Source organism: Salmo salar, chromosome ssa01 (genome assembly GCF_905237065.1).
Source record: "Salmo salar chromosome ssa01, Ssal_v3.1, whole genome shotgun sequence".
In the NCBI taxonomy this organism is placed as follows: domain Eukaryota; kingdom Metazoa; phylum Chordata; class Actinopteri; order Salmoniformes; family Salmonidae; genus Salmo; species Salmo salar.
Genome location: NC_059442.1, coordinates 102,809,143 through 102,832,165, shown reverse-complemented (window position 1 = coordinate 102,832,165; position 23,023 = coordinate 102,809,143). Strand labels below are relative to the sequence as shown.

Genomic DNA, 23,023 nt, shown 5'->3' with positions numbered 1-23,023 from the left:
GTATGCATACTTCCATGCACACGTGTTTTCCTCCTTACCATCAGAGTCCAGTTGATCTTTGTTGGGCGTCAATCTACAGTTGTCTCTATCGTCAGGGATACCGTCATTGTCATCGTCAAAGTCACAGGCGTCCCCTTTGCCGTCCTTATCGTGGTCTGCCTGGTTGGAGTTGGCCACATAAGGACAGTTGTCCAGGTTGTTCTGGTGACCGTCTTCATCAATGTCCTGGTTGTTGTCACACTGGTCTCCTACAAGGTCATTGTCTGTGTCAGCCTGTTAGAGAGGAGAGGGGAGGGTTACAGATACCAGCTTGATTTTTCTAAACGTTTTCCAGAATTCCCGGTTGGAAGATTCCTGGAATGAGGAACAAGGAGGGAGTGAATCCTCCAACTACAACTGGGATTTCTGGGAATTTTGGTAATGTTTCTGGAATTTAGCACCCCTAATAGCAATGGGGTAGCTTTTGTAATTATACAAGTAGTGTAATAGTGACTGTTTCTTTGTCCTACCTGGTCAGGGTTGTGTAGTAGAGGACAGTTGTCACACTGGTCACCCACTCTATCCATGTCAGTGTCCTTTTGGTCATTGTTGTACACGTACGGACAGTTGTCTTGCTCATTTGGGATTTCTAAAGGAAAGGGGAAATGGATAATGAAGTGGAAAATTGTAATATTGTGTGTGCAGGACTTATCTTGAGTCATAATCTTAGATATTTGCTTGCCTGTGCTTGCATGTGGCATATCACATTCCGTGCCATATAAATTGCTAATGCTAATCAATCAGTTGATAGTTGAGGGTGGAAAGATGAATCGCAAATCTGCCAGCTAGTAATTCCTTTGCATGATTTACTATCCCGCAATAATCCATTAAATATCTTCTTAGTACCCATTAACCATTTTCTTAAGTACTGTTAAAGAGATACTTGGGGATTTTGGCAATGAGGCCCTTTATCTACCTCCCAGAGTCATATGAACTTGTGGATACCATTTTTATGTTTTTGTTTCCAGTATGAAGGAAGTTAGAGGAAGTTTCACGAGCCAATGCTAACTAGCATTAGCAGAATGACTAGAATGCTAGCAGATACCCATAGACGTCCAGCCATTGCGCTAACACTAGTTAGCAATTGCGCTAGTGCTAGTTAGCAACTTCCTGCAAACTGCACGCAGAGACATAAAAATGGTGTCGACGAGTTCATCTGACTCTGGGGAAGGAGATAAACGATCCCTTTAAATAATACATTAGAGGAATATAAAAGTTAAGAGTTGAAGGAGCCTTCCCCCTGACTATAATATAACAGTGTTGCATATTCTTTAGTAATTTGGTCAGAAATAACTAGTACCATCTCCATCAATGTCGACAGCACAGGCATCTCCTTCGCCGTTGTGGTCAGTGTCAATCTGGGCAGGGTTGTGTTCGTAGGGGCAGTTATCACATCGGTCACCCACATCATCTTTATCAAAGTCAAACTGTCTGGGGTTATACAGGAGAGGACAGTTGTCCTGAGGAGAGAGAGAGAGCATCAAAATGGGAATTATTAAAGCGTCCGTTGCTTGAAGAGGGCATTTGATTTCCTATTGAATTCATCTAAATACCCTGATGAAGGCATTTGCCGAAATGCGTTGGTTTTAACAATAAAACATTGACCTTTGAAGCAAACTTCTATTGTCCTACCAAGAGTTACTGAATATCTTTTCATCTATTTAATACATTTGCCTTAAAGGTCCAACACAGCCATTTTTATCTCAATATTAAATCATTTCTGGGCAACAATCAAGTACCTAACTGTGATTGTTTTCATTTAAAATGGTTGAAAATGAACAAAAATACCTTCTTAGCAAAGAGCAATTTCTCAAGCAATAATTTTGCTAGGAGTGTCTGGGAGTGGTCTGAGTGAGAGGCCTAATTGGAGGAGCCTAATGGGAGGCATAAGTAGCTAGGTTTGAAACTACCTTTGTTATTGGTCTATCAGCTTATATCGCCAGGCAGGTCAAAAGTCCACCCATGCAAACAAGTCAACATTTCAGGAGGTATTTTTAAACAGCTCTTACACTAAAAGGGCATTATCATCATTTTCAGAATTTCACACTATTATTCCAACCTCATAGTGTGGAAATATATATATATAAAAACAAAGGACAATAATGTTTTGGACTTCACAGGGCCTTTAAAAAAGGTCTCCTACTCTCTCATCCACAATTGCATCATTGTCATCATCCTTGTCGCAAGCATCTCCCTGGCCGTCTTTGTCAAAGTCCTCTTGTCCAGAGTTAGGCAGGTTGGGGCAGTTATCCTGTTAAAGATTGATAAAGAAATGGAAACAGTTTTAGAAATAGCCACAGGAAGAACTATCAACGAGTGACACACTGTAAGATTGGAAACATTTGGAAAATCTGCAGGTCTGACATTGAGGATAAAAGTTTCCTGGACCTAGATTAAGTCTAGTCCTAGACTAAAGTGCATGCTCAATGGAAAATCTGAATTGAAACTAATTTTTATTCCAGGACTTGTCCAGGAAGGTCTAGGTTTAATCAAGGACTATGGACTAGGCTTAATGTGGCCCAGGAAACATAATGTTAGGGTCCGTTACCTTCCTGCAATGATAGGTGGCGTTGGCGCCACACACCAGGTTCTGATTGGGCCATCCGTCTAGGTCAGAGTCCTCTCCACAGATGAAGCCATCCCCGGCATAGCCTATCCTACACTCACACTTATACATGGGGTCACTGAAGTGGCTAAGGTAGATACACTCAGCTGAACGGTGACAGTTGTGGGTCTTGTCTTTGCAGGGGTTCTCTGGCTCACAAACCTAGAGAGATAGAGATGAGATAGAGAGAAAGAAAGAAAGAGAACAGCCTAAGAAGACACTTCAGCCGGGGTATATTGGCCATATACCACACCCCCTCTGATCTTATTGCTTAAATAAACCATTTTGTTTTGTCTAATTTGACATATTTTCATTTCCTAAGGAAGAGCATGGTAAAAGTGCAGTAAATCAGGGTCTCAATCTCATTGTGAACTGTGTTCTCAGATGTCATGTTATGTCATGTTATGTCATGTCTTGTCACGCTATGTGATGTTATGCCATGTTATGTGATGTTATGTCATGTCTTTTCATGTTATGTCATATGTGAGGGCTGTACTTCTGAATCTATATGCCCCCTGCTCTGCCCTGACCCCTGTGCCCTGTGGATTCTGCTACAGTGTATTCTGTAGCTATAGCAAGAGAACACTGTTATATCTCTATGGCTACAGTTGTTATATCTCTATGGCTACAGCTGTCCATCTATAGGAAGTGAGTGGATGCCAGTCCATGAGCTCATACCATAACGCTACAACAGTGTTGCGTGATGACCAATAAGAAAACATTTATTCTTTTAATCAGCTCTGGGATACAGAGGCGCTCAATGCCAGCTATGAGACAATTCCCTTTCCCCTTCCCTCAAATCAATTCGTACGATGTTAGCCTCGGATCAGAGCAGGCCCAGTTTTTAAAGGCCAGTGACAAAGTAGTGATTTACTAGGTATGTTATGCAACATTAGGGCAGAGCAGATCTGGGTTCAAATACTATTTGAGATCATTCAAATACTTTTGAGTGTTTGTTTTTGCCTGTCTGGAGTGCCAAATGGGCAGGGTTTGTAGTTTTGTGACTATTCTATTGGTTCCATTGTGCCAGGTAAGCTCAATCAAGCCCTGATAGTATTTTAAATGATTTCAAATATTATTTGAACCCAGGTCTATTGGAAAGCGAGCTATGTAACGAAATGATTCAACTTCCCAACAGTTATCACAGTTTTAAAGGAGAAACAATGTATGTATACCACAACAGATGTGGTGCCAGTAGTTAATGACCTAACAAAGCATCATTAAAACATCAGATATGTGTGGTTAGAGTGGAAACTGAGTGCTAACATATACACCATCAAATACACATACACATTACTTTGTAAAGTTCCACACACTTTATAGCTCTCATAGCAACTACCACCTCTACTAATACTGTAAACCTAGCCTCATACCACCTCTACTAATACCTCTACCATTCCTCTACCTCTACCTCTACTAAGTCTCTCACTGTTGCCGCTTGTTACAGACCCACCTCTGCCCCCAGCTGTGCCCTAGACACCATATATGAATTAATTGCCCCCCATCTATCTTCAGAGTTTGTACTGTTAGGTGACCTAAACTGGGATATGCCACCCCGGCCGTCCTACAATCTAAGCTTGATGCCCTCAATCTCACCCAAATTATCATGGAACCTACCAGGTACAACCCCAAATCCGTAAACACGGGCACCCTCATAGATATCATCCTGACCAACCTGCCCTCTAAATTCACATTTGCTGTCTTCAACCAGGATCTCAGCAATCACTGCCTCATTTCCTGCGTCCGTAATGGGTCCACGGTCAAACGACCACCCCCATCACTGTCAAACGCTCCCTAAAACACTTCAGCGAGCAGGCCTTTCTAATCGACCTGGCCCAGGTATACTGGAAGGATATTGACCTCATTCCGCCAGTAGAAGATGCCTGGTTATTCTTTAAATGTGCTTTCCTCACCATCTTAAATAAGCATGCCCCATTCAAAAAATAAAGAACCTGGAACAGATATAGCAATTAGTTCACTCCAGACCTGACTGCCCTTGACCAGCACAAAAACATCCTGTGGCGTCCTGCATTAGCATTGAATAGTCCCCGCAATATTCAACTTTTCAGGGAAGTTAGGAACCAATATACACAGGCAGTTAGGAAAGCAAAGGCTAGCTTTTTCAAACAGAAAATTGCATCCTGTAGCACAAACTCCAAAAATGTCTGGGACACTATAAAACCCACTGCACTGAGGCTAGGAAACACTCTCACCACTGATAAATCCACGATAATTTACAATTTCAAAAAGCATTTTTCTACGGCTGGCCATGCTTTCCACCTGGCTACCCCTACCCCGGTCAACAGCTCTGCACCTCCCATAGCAACTTTCCCAAGCCTCCCCCATTTCTCCTTCACCCAAATCCAGATAGCTGATGTTCTGAAAGAGCTGCAAAATCTAGACGACTACAAATCAGCTTTGCTAGACAATCTGGACCCTCTCTTTCTAGAATTATCATCCGCAATTGTTGCAATCCCTATTACTAGCCTGTTCAACCTCTCTTTCTTATCGTCTGAGATCCCCAAAGATTGGAAAGCTGCTGCGGTCATCCCCCTCTTCAGAGGGGGAGACACCCTAGACCCAAACTGTTACAGACCTATATCTAACCTACCCTGCCTTTCCAAGGTCTTCGAAACAGGTTAACAAACCGATCACCGACCATTTCGAATCCCACCGTACCTTCTCCGCTATGCAATCTGGTTTCCGAGCTGGTCACGGGTGCACCTCAGCTACGCTCAAGGTCCTAAACGAGATCATAACCGCCATCGATAAAAGACAATACTGTGCAGCCGTCTTCATCAACCTGGCCAAGGCTTTCGACTCTGTCAATCACCGCATTCTTATCGGCAGACTCAACAGCCTTGGTTTCTCAAATGACTGCCTCGCCTGGTTCACCAACTACTTCTCAGATAGAGTTCAGTGTGTCAAATCGGAGGGCCTGTTGTCCGGACCTCTGTTAGTCTCTATGGGGGTGCCACAGGGTTCAATTCTCAGGCCAACTCTTTTCTCTGTATACCTCAATGATGTCGCTCTTGCTGCTGGTGATTCTTTGATCGACCTCTACGCAGACGACACCATTTTGTATACTTCTGGCCCTTCTTTGGACACTGTGTTAACCTGTTATGGATAGGGGGCAGTATTTTCACGGCCGGATAAAAAAAACGTACCCGATTTAACCTCTTGGCGTTCCCCTAGGATAGGGGGCGCTAAAGCGATTTTTGAAAAGAATTCGTGCCTCCTACTCAAACTCAGAAGCTAGGATATGCATATAATTAATACTTGTGGATAGAAAACACCTGAAAGTTTCTAAAACTGTTTGAATGGTGTCTGTGAGTATAACAGAACTCATATGGCAGTCAAAACCCCAAGACAGATCGAAACAGGAAGTGGAATGCTGAATTGCGAACTGAACTTCATCACGTTGCCTATTAATCACACCGTGAGCTATGGTTCATTGAGCACTTCCTATTGCTTCCACTAGATGTCCCCAGTCTTTACAAAGTGGTTTGAGTCTCCTACTGTTAAAACTGAATGAATGAGACGCTGTGGAACGTGGTCACACGGAGAGGGCCATCACCATTATGACGCCGACGCCCCTGGTTACCCTCCCCTTTCGAAACGTTTTGAAACACAATGCAATCGTCCCCCTCGAATCTTATTGGCTCTCTTGTTGAAAAACGCCCTGAAGATTTATGTTATACAACGTTTGACATGTTTGAACGAACCTAAATGGGACAAAAATGCATTTTCTCGAAATGGCTGTCCCGTGGCAGACGGAAGTTTTGGAGCAGCCTTCAGACGCGCTAACAAGAACAAGCTCTTGGAACATAAAGGAGTATTTTTTTCGAACGAAAATACATTTGTTGTGGACCTGGGATCCTGGAAGTGCTTTCTGATGAAGACAACCAAAGGTAAGGGATTATTGACAATAGTATACAAGACTAGATGTGATATGCGATTGTTCCAAGATGGTGCTGACCTGTAACGTTAGCCTATTTTTCAGAGTATTGCATCCCCTTTCATCGCAAAGTATGATTACCCAGTAAAGTTAATTTTAAATCTGGCATTACAGGTGCTTTCAAGAGATATTCATCTATAAATCTTAGAATGACAATATTACATTTTAAAAATGTTTTCGAATAGTAATTTAGTAAATTGTAGCTCTGTTTCATCGGATGCATTTGAGGGAAAATAGTTAGTCAACGTTACGCACCGATGTAAAATGCTGTTTTTATATATAAATATGAACTTTATCGAACAAAAGAATGCATGTATTGTGTAACATGATGTCCTAGGTGTGTCATCTGATGAAGATTGTCAAAGGTTAGTGCTGCATTTAGCTGTTTTTTGGTTATTTGTGATGCATGTGGTTGGTCGGAAAATGGCTATGTGGCTACTTTTACGATATACTCCTCTAACATAATCTAATGTTTTGCTTTTGCTGTAAAGCCTTTTTGAAATCGGACGACGTGGTTCGATTCAGGAGAGGTGTATCTATAAAATGATATAATTAGAATTTTTTATTTTTTTATTTTAATTATTAAATTTTGTTATGCTAATGGCGATATGATTTTTCGCTGGATGTCCGTCCCGTATGGCCGCACAGGGGTTAATCTGTTTATTACTCCTGCCCAGAAACTAGAATATGCATATAATTGTTTGATTTGGATAGAACACACTCTAAAGTTTCTAAAACTGTTTGAATGGTGTCTGTGAGTATAACAGAACTCATATGGCAGGCCAAAACCTGAGAAGATTCCAAACAGGAAGTGCCCTCTCTGACCATTTCTTGGCCTTCTTTAGTCTCTTTATTGAAAACAGAGGATCTCTGCTGTAACGTGACACTTTCTAAGGCTCCCATAGGCTCTCAGAAGGCGCCAGAACGTTGAATGATGACTCTGCAGTCCATGGCTGAAAAACAGTAGCGCATTTGGATAGTGGTCGATCTGAGAACAATGAGACGGGTGTGCGGGTGCACGTAAAGAGTCCATTTTACATTTTCAGTCTTTGAACGAAAACAATGACTCCCGGTCAGAATATTATCGCTATTTTACGTTTGACATGCTTTGAAGTACGGTATTGGAATATTTTGATTTTTTTGGTCACGATACGCGCAGGCGCGTCACCCTTCGTTTCCTCTTCCGATAGTGTCTTGAACGCACGAACAAAACGCCGCTATTTGGATATAACTATGGATTATTTGGAACCAAACCAACATTTGTTGTTGAAGTAGAAGTCCTGGGAGTGCATTCTGACGAAGAACAGCAAAGGTAATCCAATTTTTCTTATAGTAAATCTGAGTTTGGTGAGTGCCAAACTTGGTGGGTGTCAAAATAGCTAGCCTGTGATGGCCGGGCTATCTACTCAGAATATTGCAAAATGTGCTTTCACCGAAAAGCTATTTTAAAATCGGACACCGCGATTGCATAAAGGAGTTCTGTATCTATAATTCTTAAAATAATTGTTATGTTTCTTGTGAACGTTTATCGTGAGTAATTTAGTAAATTCACCGGAAGTGTTCGGTGGGAATGCTAGTTCTGAATGTCACATGCTAATGTAAAAAGCTGGTTTTTGATATAAATATGAACTTGATTGAACAAAACATGCATGTATTGTATAACATAATGTCCTAGGAGTGTCATCTGATGAAGATCATCAAAGGTTAGTGCTGCATTTAGCTGTGGTTTTGGTTTTTGTGACATTATATGCTAGCTTGAAAAATGGGTGTCTGATTATTTCTGGCTGGGTACTCTCCTGTCATAATCTAATGTTTTGCTTTCGTTGTAAAGCCTTTTTGAAATCGGACAGTGTGGTTAGATAAAGGAGAGTCTTGTCTTTAAAATGGTGTAAAATAGTCATATGTTTGAAAAATGGAAGTTTTCGGATTTTCGAGGAGTTTGTATTTCGCGCCACGCCCATCATTGGATATTGGAGCAGGTGTTCCGCTAGCGGAACGTCTAGATGTAAGAGGTTTTTAACTAACCTCCAGACGAGCTTCAATGCCATACAACACTCCTTCCGTGGCCTCCAACTGCTCTTAAATGCAAGTAAAAGTAAATGCATGCTCTTCAACCGATTGCTGCCCGCACCTGCCCGCCCCTCTAGCATCACTACTCTGGCCAGTTCTGACTTAAATACCTAGGTGTCTGGTTAGACTGTATACTCTCCTTCCAGACTCACAATAAGCATCTCCAATCCAAAATTAAATCTAGAATCGGCTTCCTATTTTGCAACAAAGCATCCTTCACTCATGCTGCCAAACATACCCTCGTAAAACTGACTATCCTACCGATCCTTGACTTCGGCGATGTAATTAACAAAATAGCCTCCAACACTGTACTCAGCAAATTGGATGCAGTCTATCACAGTGACCACCAAAGCCCCATATACTACCCACCACTGCGACCTGTATGCTCTCGTTGGCTGGCCCTCGCTTCATATTCATCGCCAAACCCACTGGCTCCAGGTCATCTACAAGTCTTTCCTAGGTAAAGCCCCGCCTTATCTCAGCTTACTGGTCACCATAGCAGGACCCACCCGTAGCATGCGCTCCAGCAGGTATATTTCACTGGTCACCCCCAAAGCCAATTCCTCCTTTGACCGCGTTTCCTTCATGTTTTCTGTTGACAATGATTGAAACGAACTGCAAAAGTCACTGAAGCTGGAGACTCATATCTCCCTCACCAACTTTAAGCATCAGCTGTCAGAGCAGCTTACAGATCATTGCATCTGTACATAGCCGATCTGTAAATAGCCCACCCAACTACCTCATCCCCATGTTGTTATTATTATTTATTTTTTTGCTCCTTTGCACCCCAGTATCTCTACTTGCACATTCATCTTCTGCACATCTATCACTCCAGTGTTTAATTGTTATATTGTAATTATTTTGCCTCTATGGCCTATTTATTGCCTTACCTCCCTAATCTTACTTCATTTGCACACACTGTATATAGACTTTTCTATTGTGTTATTGACTGTACGTTTGTTTATTCCATGTGTAACTCTGTGTTGTTGTTTGTGTCGCACTGCTTTGCTTTATCGTGGCCAGGTCACAGTTGTAAATGATAACTTGTTCTCAACTAGCCTACCTGGTTAAATAAAGGTGAAATAAAATAAAATGTAAAAAACTGTAAACCAAGCCTCATACCACCTCTACTAATACTGTAAACCAAGCATCATACCACCTACCACCTCTACTAATACTGTAAAGCAAGCCTCATACCACCTACCTTCTCTACTAATACTGTAAACCAAGCCTCAAAGCACCTACCACCTCTACTAATACTGTAAACCAAGCCTCATACAACCTACACTAATACTGTAAACCAAGCCTCCTACCACCTCTACTAATACTGTAAACCAAGCCTCCTACCACCTCTACTAATACTGTAAACCAAGCCTCCTACCACCTCTACTAATACTGTAAACCAAGCCTCCTACCACCTCTACTAATACTGTAAACCAAGCCTCATACCACCTCTACTAATACTGTAAACCAAGCCTCCTACCACCTCTACTAATACTGTAAACCAAGCCTCCTACCACCTCTACTAATACTGTAAACCAAGCCTCCTACCACCTCTACTAATACTGTAAACCAAGCCTCCTACCACCTCTACTAATACTGTAAACCAAGCCTCATACAACCTCCACTAATACGCTGTCTAAAGAATACACTAGGTCTAAAACCGGCACAGACGTACCTGTTTGTTCTTGCTGGCAGCCTCCACCCCCACACCGAAGGGTTGTGTTCCATTGTAGCGGGGTGGACAGGCCAGACAGTGGAACCCTGGGTCTGTGTTGACGCAACGCAATGCTCCACCTGCTTTAAAGCAGACATCTGACACAATGTCACACTGAGAAGGGGAAAAAAACATATCAAATAAATTAATTCAACTCATCAGTCAGAAAGCAGAGCCCATGTCACACTGAGGAGGAAGAGGATCAGATCAAATCAAATCAAACAATCAATCAATCATATTGATCTATCAGAGCCCATGTCACACTGAGGAGGAAGAGGATCAGATCAAATCAAATCAAACAATCAATCAATCATATTGATCTATCAGAGCCCATGTCACACTGAGGAAGAAGAGGATTAGGTCAAATCAATCGATCATATTGATCTATCAGAGCCCATGTCACACTGAGGAGGAAGAGGATCAGGTCAAATCAATCGATCATATTGATCTATCAGAGCCCATGTCACACTGAGGAAGAAGAGGATCAGAAGTAGGGTCAGATTATAAAAGGGTAACAGGTCAAGACTATGAATGAGTTCAGGATGAACTAATGGTTAGGGTTAGGCATAGCCTGGTGATCTACATTAATTTAGGGCTATGATTAGAGCTAAAGTTAAGGTTAGGGTTAATCATTAGTTAAAGTATCTAACTTGTGTAACCTTCTTTAACCCTAATTTACCTCGTTGACATCTTCACAGTGGGTGCCGTTGCCACGGAAACCAAGGGGGCATGGTCCACACTCCCAGGATCCGTCAGAGCCGCTGTTACAGTCCACTCCCCCAAAGCATGGGTTAGACAGACAGCCGTCTGACAGGGAACAATAAAACATGGTTAGACAGACAGCCGTCTGACAGGGATTAGCATGGGTTAGACAGACAGCCGTCTGACAGGGAACAATAAAACATGGTTAGACAGACAGCCGTCTGACAGGGATTAGCATGAGTTAGACAGACAGCCATCTGACAGGGATTAGCATGGGTTAGACAGACAGACGTCTGACAGGGAACAATAAAACATGGGTGAGACAGACAGCCATCTGACAGGTGTTAGCATGGGTTAGACAAACAGCCATCTGACAGGGATTAGCATGGTTAGCAGACAGACATCTGACAGGTGTTAGCATGGGTTAGACAGACAGCCATCTGACAGGGATTAGCATGGTTAGCAGAAATATAAAAGAGCTATAACTAAAACAGCCATGTGAAAGAAACATGGCGACCGGTTATGATAATGAAGAGAACCAGGACATGCCTAATGCAGCTACGTTTGGACATTTGTGTATTGATATTTCGATATTGACATTTAGCTTCTCCAGGTTGCTCAGGTTGCTCCCTTCAGGTTGCTTCCTTCATTTCCTTCATTTCTCTCCAAGTTAGCAGGTTTCAGTGCTTTCAGAGCAATGTTAGCATTAGCTAATGTCTTCCTTCTCATAATAGGCCAAACACATCCTCCCAGACTTTGTTATCAGCACAAATATGTGAATAAATTAGCCATTCTAAGAGCACCTATCACAGGAATGTTGAAATGAGGTATAATAACTAAACAGGAATGCTAGAATGAACTGTCGCACCCAGCACCTGGTGGAGGTGCTGGGTGCGACACATACGCACGCACACAAACACACACAGTCCACACACACACACACACACGTGCACACTCACTCACCAATAGGGCAGTCCTGTTTGTTGCAGGCGTTACTGTCGTTGGTCTCCCCGGGGCACTTCTTGCCTCCGTACTGGGGTTTGGGGCTGTTACAGACACGGGTCCGACCCTTAACTCCACCCCCACAGGTTGCCGAGCAGATCGCCCATGGCGACCACGGTCCCCAACCACCGTCAACTGCACATGGACAACAAATAAGCAGTTAGTGGACCATCACACTGTTTGTTAGGATCTCTTTTAGATCACATTGGGGGCTACCTCCACATTGGGGAGGTTTTACTACTTTACATTACTGCCTTATCAAGTCTCTTTTACTGTAAGAAAGTGAATTACAGTAGTAGTTGAAGGCCTACAGTCACACACAAACCACTCTACACATCTCCTAGGGGTCATTCAATTCTCAGCCCTGTTGCGGTCTGGAAGCTTTAACCGCAGTAGTTTTATAAAAGACAGACAGAATGTTTAGCATGTGAATGGTGCCCCATCCTATGTGAGTGGAACGAGCTATAAAACGTCTCATTCTGCCTGTTTTTAAATCCAGGTTAGTGGTTATTAATCAGATCAAACTCCCGGGTTCAAAGTAGTTCTCTTTCTAAAGAAAGAGGCAAGCTCAATCAGTGCACAGCTAAAATGTTGAACCCAGGTCTGGTATGGACAATGTGCCTGTCTGTCTGTGTTGTTCCTCTTGGGCCACCATACTCACTGGGACAGGGCTTGGCCTCACAGCGCTGTGTCTCTCTCCCCTGGCCCTCACAGTCTTTGCCCCCCAGTTGTGGTGTGGGGGCGTTGCAGTGGCGTATCCTGGTGATCTGACCCTCGCCACACGTCACCGAACATGATGACCATGGAGACCACAGGCTCCACCTACCATCCTGACGAACTGAATACACACAGGTCAGTCAAGGCAGTGTATAGGAAAATACATACATGTAATATGGTAGTCCTTTTTAGTGCAGTAGAACATGCCGCTTGTAACGCCAGAATAGTGGGTTTGATCCCGGGGATCACCCATACGTAAACAATGTACAGTATGCACATAGGACTGCAAGTGGCTTTGGATAAATGCTTCTGCTAAATGGCATATATTATTTTTTCAGATTTAAATGTCTTTATTATCCATTTCTGGGTAATTTGGTTACAGTATAATAAACCACTAATATGTAGGTCGCTATGGGTGACGTTGTTTGGTGGGTACTAGTGAGTCCTTTAGGCTAACAGGATGGACACACCCTCTACAGCCATGTACGTGACCTATTTCCCACAGCAGACAGAGACAGACAGAAACAAACAGACAGACAGAGAGAGAGAGAGAGAGAGAGAGAGTAAGAGAAGTATTTTGAGTCAGAGTGGGATGAGGTCCCTGTCCAGCCATCTCCAGCCTAGCAGAGCAGTACACTATATGTCTATTCAGTCACTTTGTCCCCTGTTCCATCATTACACAGCTGCTTCTAACGACATCATCCTCTCTCTTGATCCTTTCACAAACATACACTCGCACAAACCCTCACATGCAAAAACACACACACACACACACACACACACACACACACACACACACACACACACACACACACACACACACACACACACACACAGAAACACACACACACACACACACACACACAGAAACACACACACTCTCACTTGGCAGTTGCAGGAAAATACTACATTTATGATGTGGTTGTCTTTTGTCTGTAAAAACATCACACTGCTGTTTTGGCTAAAACTACTCTCTTTCTCAGTGGTAATGGTATGGGAGAGAGGTACCATCATGAGATGGGAGAGAGGTACCATCATGTTCACCCAAAGGTCCTTAGTTGGTCTAATCAAATCATATTAAATCAAACTTTCTATAAAGTGTATTTAAAATGGCAACAAGCTTCAGAGTGGAAACAGTCTAACCAATAGAGGTCAAGGTAGGTTGACACAAAGTAGACTGTAGCAGACACGTTGACTCACCTCGGCTGTCACATTTTCCTAGGCTGCATTTCCTGGTCTGGATGGATGGTCCAGAGCAGGGGTTACTGGTGGCATCACATGAGCGTCCTCTCTGTTGAGTACCTGTCCCACAGGTGACAGTACACTCTGTCCACTCTGACCAGGGGGACCAGCCGTCCTCACTGTCCTTGGCTGGGGGAAACTCAAAGGGTTATTAATGACAAATCATCATGTGCTGCCTCTGAAAAGTGAAAACCCTGCTATCTAGATGAATGTATATTATTTCAATTAAATGTAAATAAAATGTAACAAACCTTAAACAAAATAAACGCGCAAAGCTATCTTTCTACGATGAAGTCAACTCATTGCATTATTGCATGTTTCCCCACCACACCATCTCGTCTACAGTTGCTCTGTGTCATTGTTGGAACTAGGAACGCTTCAAAAGATGCAGAGAAACAAAGCTCTGGAGAGCAGTCTGTTTTGATGCTTAGGTTTTATATGACGTCATGGTTCACAGAGACCACTTCAGCACTTCAGAGTATGGCAGCCTGTAGTGCTGCTGTTTTCATGTAGAACATTAAAACGTGGTCGTCCCTTTACAGACCAACCAGCTGTACAACAATAACACGGCTCTATTATTCAAACTTAATATGCATGGAAACGTTGTTTCTCTGGTACTCAGATCTGGCATCAGAGGCCTTGGCTCTAGAAAGGACTTTAGCCAGATGTGAAATGAAGCGAAGTGTGTTTGCGAGAGAATACGTGTTATAGTAATTGTTAATCTTCAGCTAGATGTGAAATTAAGCGAGGTAAGCAATTGTTTATTGATCAATGTGATGCCATTGTTTTTACAGGGCTCAGGAGTCTCGTTTTCACTTCAGTACGTTTCCTAATTGCGATACCTCCTGTAAAGATTATGGAAACAGTTATTAAAGCCACATTCTGCTATTTTTCCTTCCGTTCAATGGTTATGAGTCAGGATTAGGCTGTTGCAAGGGTTTAATGATAGAATGGTGTATAGAATGAGTGGCTACTTACGCAGACACACAGGGCAACACTCTCCGTCGATGAAGGAGGGGCTAGCACAGGCTACAGGGGGACAGGTGATTTGGTGACACACGATCTTTGAGTCCTGTCATGCGCCAAAAAACATTTTTTGGGGACATTAGTTGCTATAGGTGACCTATGAATGAATTAGTTTCTTGTAAGACCTCAGGATCTGGGCACTTCTCAAAGGTTTATGACTGATTAATTTGGGATCAATTAATCAACCAACCAACCAATTAACCAAACAAATCTATCAATCAATCAAAACCATATCCACCCTATGACATTCTGTGTCTGTCATGTCTCTCCATTTAAGGAGGTTTGTATGTCTCCTACCTGGCAGGTACACGTGGTGCAGCTGTCCACCACCCAGTCCTCCTTATCTTCAAACATCCGTCCATCCTGCCAGCACATGTGTTTCTCCTTGGAGGTCTTTATCTTTCCCAGAGTGTCCTTCATCATTGTGTTCTCCTCGGTCTGGAGAGAGGAGACAGACACATAGACATTGTCAGACAGACAGACAGACAGACAGACAGACAGACAGACAGACAGACAGACAGACAGACAGACAGACAGACAGACAGACAGACAGACAGACAGACAGACAGACAGACAGACAGACAGACAGACAGACAGACAGATATAGTCAGACAGACAGACAGATATAGTCAGACAGACAGACAGATATAGTCAGACAGACAGACAGACAAGTTCATCATGGGTTTTTACTCAGCCTGAGGAGAGAGGATACAGACAGACAGATACACATAGTCTAGACTCTACAGCAGGGTTGGTTTGAGTCAAAATGTTGACAGTGAGGAGATACAACACATTTTCAGTAAAACCCTCTGGACCTCATTGAAGAGCGAATGCGGCCCCGGGGCAAAACGAGCTTGACACCCCTGCTCTAGAGTAAAAGCCTGTCTGAGGATACGACAGCCAGAAAGACATAGCCTACAGTCAAAAAGCTTTCTTAAAGCAAATAAAATGGCAATAAAAGCACATAGGATGCATAACTCCATCCATATGAAAGGAAGACGCATGGAGCTAGCCTGTTTTCTTTGTCTGAGGAGACCCCAACAGACAGACACATAGAATAACTTCATACCTCCCTCCATCTGGGAGGAAGCCATAGGGAGCTACAGTACATGTTGCTCCTGACAATCTTACTGCTTCAAGGAAGGCAACACGTGAGGTCACTTTATTAAGTTGTGTGTGTGATTATGTGTTTGTGTGTGAGATTGTGTGTGTGATACCACAGAGGGTAGTGTAGCTCCACTTCAGTGTTATGAGACACCACTTGGTCTGGAAGAGCCTTGGGGACCATAGCTGTTCACAGTGAGCAGTCGAACACACACACACACACACACACACACACACACACACACACACACACACACACACACACACACACACACACACACACACACACACAGAGGAAGGAGAATGAAGCACATGGTCTGTTTAAACCCAGCCAGATATCAGGCTTGAGAGGAGCCGCTAGCTGAAGCCAATCACAGCCAAGGGAAGTTGGGAACACTTCCTATATCCACATGTTACGTGCCATAAAACCAGCCTCATTGATTCACACTCTGACTCTGACCACACAGTTAGCTCCACTGCTTTAGTAGTTCTACCATGCCTTGCTTCATGACTTCAACAGGGTCTTTGGTTTGCTTTACCAGCATCTCTCTAGAAAGTCTCTCATGTTAACCCCCAAAGAAGACTTCAAACTATTTATACCGACTCCCAAATGTTCCCTAATTTTCTCGGTTACACCTAACAACAGTCTATCATTCCATAAACATTATTTTAAAGAATCAAGGTAACTGGTAACATTAGTTCATGGAGTGCACTAATTTGTTCACAAACACAGTTCCATAGAAAACTGGTTGTAGACAAGACCAACTGATAGTAGACAAGACAAACTGATAGTAGACAAGACAAACTGATACTAAACAAGACAAACTGATACTAAACAAGACAAACTGATAGTAGACAAGACAAACTGATAGTAGACAAGACAAACTGATAGTAGACAAGACCAGCTGATAGTAGACAAGACCAGCTGATAGTAAACAAGACAAACTGATAGTAGACAAGACAAACTGATAGTAGACAAGACCAACTGATAGTAGACAAGACCAACTGATAGTAGACAAGACCAACTGATAGTAGACAAGACCAACTGATAGGCAAGACCACCTGATAGTAGACAAGACCAACTGATAGTAGACAAGACCAACTGATAGACAAGACAAACTGATAGTAGACAAGACCAACTGATAGTAGACAAGACCAACTGATAGTAGACAAGACAAACTGATAGTAGACAAGACAAACTGATAGTAAACAAGACCAACTGATAGTAGACAAGACAAACTGATAGTAGACAAGACACACTGATAGTAGACAAGACCAACTGATAGTAGACAAGACCAACTGATAGTAGACAAGACCAACTGATAGTAGACAAGACCAACTGATAGTAGACAAGACCAACTGATCTAGGCAAGACCAACTGATAGTAGACAAGACCAACTGATAGTAGACAAGACCAACTGATAGTAGACAAGACCAACTGATAGTAGACAAGACCAACTGATAGTAGACAAGACAAACTGATAGTAGACAAGACCAGCTGATAGTAGACAAGACCAGCTGATAGTAAACAAGACAAACTGATAGTAAATAAGACAAACTGATAGAAGACAAGACAAACTGATAGTAGACAAGACAAACTGATAGTAGACAAGACCAACTGATAGTAGACAAGACCAACTGATAGTAGACAAGACCAACTGATCTAGGCAAGACCAACTGATAGTAGATAAGACCAACTGATAGTAGACAAGACAAACTGATAGTAGATAAGACCAACTGATAGTAGACAAGACCAACTGATAGTAGACAAGACCAGCTGATAGTAGACAAGACCAACTGATCGTAGACAAGACCAACTGATAGTAGACAAGACCAACTGATAGTAGACAAGACCAACTGATAGTAGACAAGACAAACTGATAGTAGACAAGACCAACTGATAGTAGACAAGACAAACTGATAGTAGACAAGACAGAAAGTATGGAGCACCCCCCCATGATCAGAGGACATCTGTACATACCACTTTCTGCAGGCCGTCAATGAGGTTCCCCACTACAACCCGCAGTCCTTTGAGCTCCTGAAACATGGTGCTGAGTTCCTCACAGGATCGTTCACACATATCTGCTCCCAGATTCTCTGTCTTCTGGCCAATGAAGTTAGTGGTGATGGCGGTGGAGGAACTCACATCCACCATGTCTGTGCTCTCACTCACCACCGTGTTGGCCTCTTCTGACAGGAGGACGGGGACAGGGATGTGGACGGGGGGTACAGATGGACAGAGAGAGAGAGAGAATGGATGAAGAATTGATGATCATTACATGTGATGAACCCTGCTGATGCAAGAGCATAATGAAGAGGAAAGCACAAAGAACTTCATCACATAATTCAATTATTTTCAGTCTTTCCTATCTGTTAAATCGTCTTAATGAGTCCTTAAAGCAGATGTCATTGAGCAGAAACAGCATGGAGATTGAGGGATTGCACATGTTTCACTTTAGGAAATGAAGTCTTCCATCTATGTGAACTATATCATCAGAGAGCACACAGAATCTGAGGAGGTGTAGAAAACAACTCCTAATAGAGCTGTCTGCTCACAACGTGATGCCTCTTAAATCTTCATGACCCCAGAGATTGAGGGCACTCAGTAGAGTCCTCAATGTGAAGCACATTGTTCTGTTTCATCATCCACTTCCATTTTATTTTTAACATGGGGCCTCAGCCTGTCTAGCAACAGAGTATGTCCCAACTGGCACCGTATCCCCTTTGTAGTGCACAATCTTTGACCAGGGCCCGTAGGGTGCAATATATAGGGAATAGGATGACTTTTGGGACGCGTCCCTAGATTTCTCCATCTTCTCTCTCTGTGTTCTCTGTTCATGGACGGAGCACTGATCTACAGCAGGAAGCCAAAGCAGCCTGGTCATGTCCAACACACTGACACAGATTCTGGTCATCATGTCAACACACTGACATTGATCCTGGTCATGTCAAACACACTGACACAGATTCTGATCATCATGTCCAACGCACTGACACTGATTCTGGTCATCATGTCCAACACACTGAAAATAATCCTGGTTGTTCCAACACACTGACACTGATCCTGGTCATCACATCCAACACACTGACACTGAGCCTGATCATCATGTCCAACACACTGACACTGAGCCTGGTCATCATGTCCAACACACTGACACTGAGCCTGGTCATCATGTCCAACACACTGACACTGAGCCTGGTCATCATGTCCAACATACTGACACTGATCCTGGTCATCATGTCCAACATACTGACACTGAGCCTGGTCATCATGTCCAACATACTGACACTGAGCCTGGTCATTTCCAACACACTGACACTGAGCCTGGTCATTTCCAACACACTGACACTGAGCCTGGTCATGTCAGACACACTGACACTGCGCCTGGTCATCATGTCCAACACACTGACACTGAGCCTGGTCATCATGTCCAACACACTGACACTGAGCCTGGTCATGTCAGACACACTGACACTGCGCCTGGTCATCATGTCCAACACACTGACACTGAGCCTGGTCATGTCCAACACACTGACACTGATCCTGGTCATCATGTCCAACACACTGACACTGATCCTGGTCATCATGTCCATCACACTGACTCTGATCCTGGTCATGTCAAACACACTGACACTGATCCTGGTCATCATGTCCCACACACTAACACTGATTCTGTTCATGTCCAACACAACACTGATCCTGGTCATCGTGTCCAACACACTGACACTGAGCCTGGTCATGTCAGACACACTGACACTGCGCCTGGTCATCATGTCCAACACACTGACACTGAGCCTGGTCATGTCCAACACACTGACACTGATCCTGGTCATCATGTCCAACACACTGACACTGATTCTGGTCATGTCCAACACACTGACACTGAGCCTGGTCATCATGTCCAACACACTGACACAGAGCCTGGTCATCAAGTCCATCACACTGACAATGATCCTGGTCATCTCAAACACACTGACACTGAGCCTGGTCATGTCCAACACACTGACACTGATCCTGGTCATCATGTCCAACACACTGACACTGAGCCTGGTCATCATGTCCAACACAATGTCACTGAGCCTGGTCATGTCCAACATACTGACACTGATCCTGGTCATCATGTCCAACACACTGACACTGAGCCTGGTCATCATGTCCAACACAATGACACTGATCCTGGTCATCATGTCCAATACACTGACACTGACCTTGGTCATGTCCAACACATTGACACTGATCCTGGTCATCATGTCCAACACACTGACACTGATTCTGTTCATGTCCAACACACTGACACTGATCCTGGTCATTATGTCCAATACACTGAGACTGACCTTGGTCAAGTCCAACACACTGACACTGATCCTGGTCATCATGTCCAGCACACTGACACTGATCCTGGTCATCGTGTCCAACACACTGACACTGAGCCTGGTCATGTCCAACACACTGACAATGATCCTGGTCATCATGTCCAACACACTTACACTGATCCTGGTCATCATGTCCAACACACTGACACTGAGCCTGGTCATGTCCAACACAGTGACACTGATCCTGGTCATCATGTCCAGCACACTTACACTGATCCTGGTCATCATGTCCAACACACTGACACTGAGCCTGGTCATGTCCAACACACTGACACTGAGCCTGGAAACATCCAACACACTGACACTGATCCTGGTCATCGTGTCCAACACACTGACACTGAGCCTGGTCATGTCCAACACACTGACACTGATCCTGGTCATGTCCAACACATGGACACTGATCCTGGTCATCATGTCCAACACACTGACAATGATCCTGGTCATCGGTTTTTGGCCTTTCTAGGGAGTTTTTCCTAGGGAGTTTTTCCTAGCCACCGTGCTTCTTTCAAATGCATTGCTTGCTGTTTGGGGATTTAGGATGGGTTTCTGTACAGCACTTTGAGATATCAGCTGATGTACGAAGGGCTATATAAATACATTTGATTTGATTTGATCGTGTCCAACACACTGACAATGAGCCTGGTCATGTCCAACACACTGACACTGAGCCTGGTCATGTCCAACACACTGACACTGATCCTGGTCATCATGTCCAACACACTGACACGGATTCTGGTCATGTCCAACACATTAACACTGAGCCTGGTCATCATGTCCAACACACTGACACTGATCCTGGTCATCATGTCCAACACACTGACACTGAGCCTGGTCATGTCCAACACACTGACACTGATCCTGGTCATCATGTCCAAAACACTGACACTGATGCTGGTCATCATGTCCAACACACTGAGACTGGTCATGTCCAACACACGGACACTGATCCTGGTCATCATGTCCAACACACTGACAATGATCCTGGTCATCGAGTCCAACACACTGACACTGAGCCTGGTCATGTCCAACACACTGACACTGATCCTGGTCATCATGTCCAACACACTTACACTGATCCTGGTCATCATGTCCAACACACTGACACTGAGCCTGGTCATGTCCAACACAGTGACACTGATCCTGGTCATCATGTCCAACACACTTACACTGATCCTGGTCATCATGTCCAACACACTGACACTGAGCCTGGTCATGTCCAACACACTGACACTGAGCCTGGAAACATCCAACACACTGACACTGATCCTGGTCATCGTGTCCAACACACTGACACTGAGCCTGGTCATGTCCAACACACTGACACTGATCCTGGTAATCATGTCCAACACACTGACACTGATCCTGGTCATCATTTCCAACACACTGACAAAGAGCCTGGTCATGTCCAACACATGGACACTGATCCTGGTCATCATGTCCAACACACTGACAATGATCCTGGTCATCGGTTTTTGGCCTTTCTAGGGAGTTTTTCCTAGGGAGTTTTTCCTAGCCACCGTGCTTCTTTCAAATGCATTGCTTGCTGTTTGGGGATTTAGGATGCGTTTCTGTACAGCACTTTGAGATATCAGCTGATGTACGAAGGGCTATATAAATACATTTGATTTGATTTGATCGTGTCCAACACACTGACAATGACCCTGGTCATGTCCAACACACTGACACTGAGCCTGGTCATCATGTCCAACACACTGACACTGATCCTGGTCATCATGTCCAACACACTGACACTGAGCCTGGTCATGTCCAACACACTGACACTGATCCTGGTCATCATGTCCAACACACTGACACTGATGCTGGTCATCATGTCCAACACACTGAGCCTGGTCATGTCCAACACACTGACACTGATCCTGGTCATCATGTCCAACACACTGACAATGATCCTGGTCATCGTGTCCAACACACTGACACTGAGCCTGGTCATGTCCAACACACTGACACTGATCCTGGTCATCATGTCCAACACACTTACACTGATCCTGGTCATCATGTCCAACACACTGACACTGAGCCTGGTCATGTCCAACACAGTGACACTGATCCTGGTCATCATGTCCAACACACTTACACTGATCCTGGTCATCATGTCCAACACACTGACACTGAGCCTGGTCATGTCCAACACACTGACACTGAGCCTGGAAACATCCAACACACTGACACTGATCCTGGTCATCGTGTCCAACACACTGACACTGAGCCTGGTCATGTCCAACACACTGACACTGATCCTGGTAATCATGTCCAACACACTGACACTGATCCTGGTCATCATTTCCAACACACTGACACTGAGCCTGGTCATGTCCAACACATGGACACTGATCCTGGTCATCATGTCCAACACACTGACAATGATCCTGGTCATCGGTTTTTGGCCTTTCTAGGGAGTTTTTCCTAGGGAGTTTTTCCTAGCCACCGTGCTTCTTTCAAATGCATT

At 43.8% G+C, this 23,023-nt stretch overlaps 1 protein-coding gene across 6 annotated transcripts in view; it reads right to left on the bottom strand.

Annotated features, from left to right (window-relative positions):
• The window catches only part of LOC106611257 (thrombospondin-2), a 43,730-nt gene that overhangs the window by 7,210 nt on the left and 13,497 nt on the right, over positions 1-23,023 (bottom strand). For 5 of the 6 annotated variants that reach the window (XM_014211281.2, XM_045686993.1, XM_014211275.2 and 2 more), the window contains exons 5-17: positions 18,164-18,372; positions 15,376-15,516; positions 15,031-15,124; positions 14,011-14,181; positions 12,755-12,931; positions 12,055-12,228; positions 11,069-11,196; positions 10,351-10,503; positions 2,588-2,806; positions 2,183-2,290; positions 1,340-1,499; positions 510-628; positions 39-273 (exon numbers count right to left, since the gene is read on the bottom strand). In XM_014211281.2, the coding sequence (XP_014066756.1) occupies positions 39-273; positions 510-628; positions 1,340-1,499; positions 2,183-2,290; positions 2,588-2,806; positions 10,351-10,503; positions 11,069-11,196; positions 12,055-12,228; positions 12,755-12,931; positions 14,011-14,181; positions 15,031-15,124; positions 15,376-15,516; positions 18,164-18,372 (2,088 nt within the window). The remainder of the gene's footprint in view (positions 1-38; positions 274-509; positions 629-1,339; positions 1,500-2,182; positions 2,291-2,587; positions 2,807-10,350; positions 10,504-11,068; positions 11,197-12,054; positions 12,229-12,754; positions 12,932-14,010; positions 14,182-15,030; positions 15,125-15,375; positions 15,517-18,163; positions 18,373-23,023) is intronic. The other variant, XM_014211300.2, reaches the window with a different exon arrangement.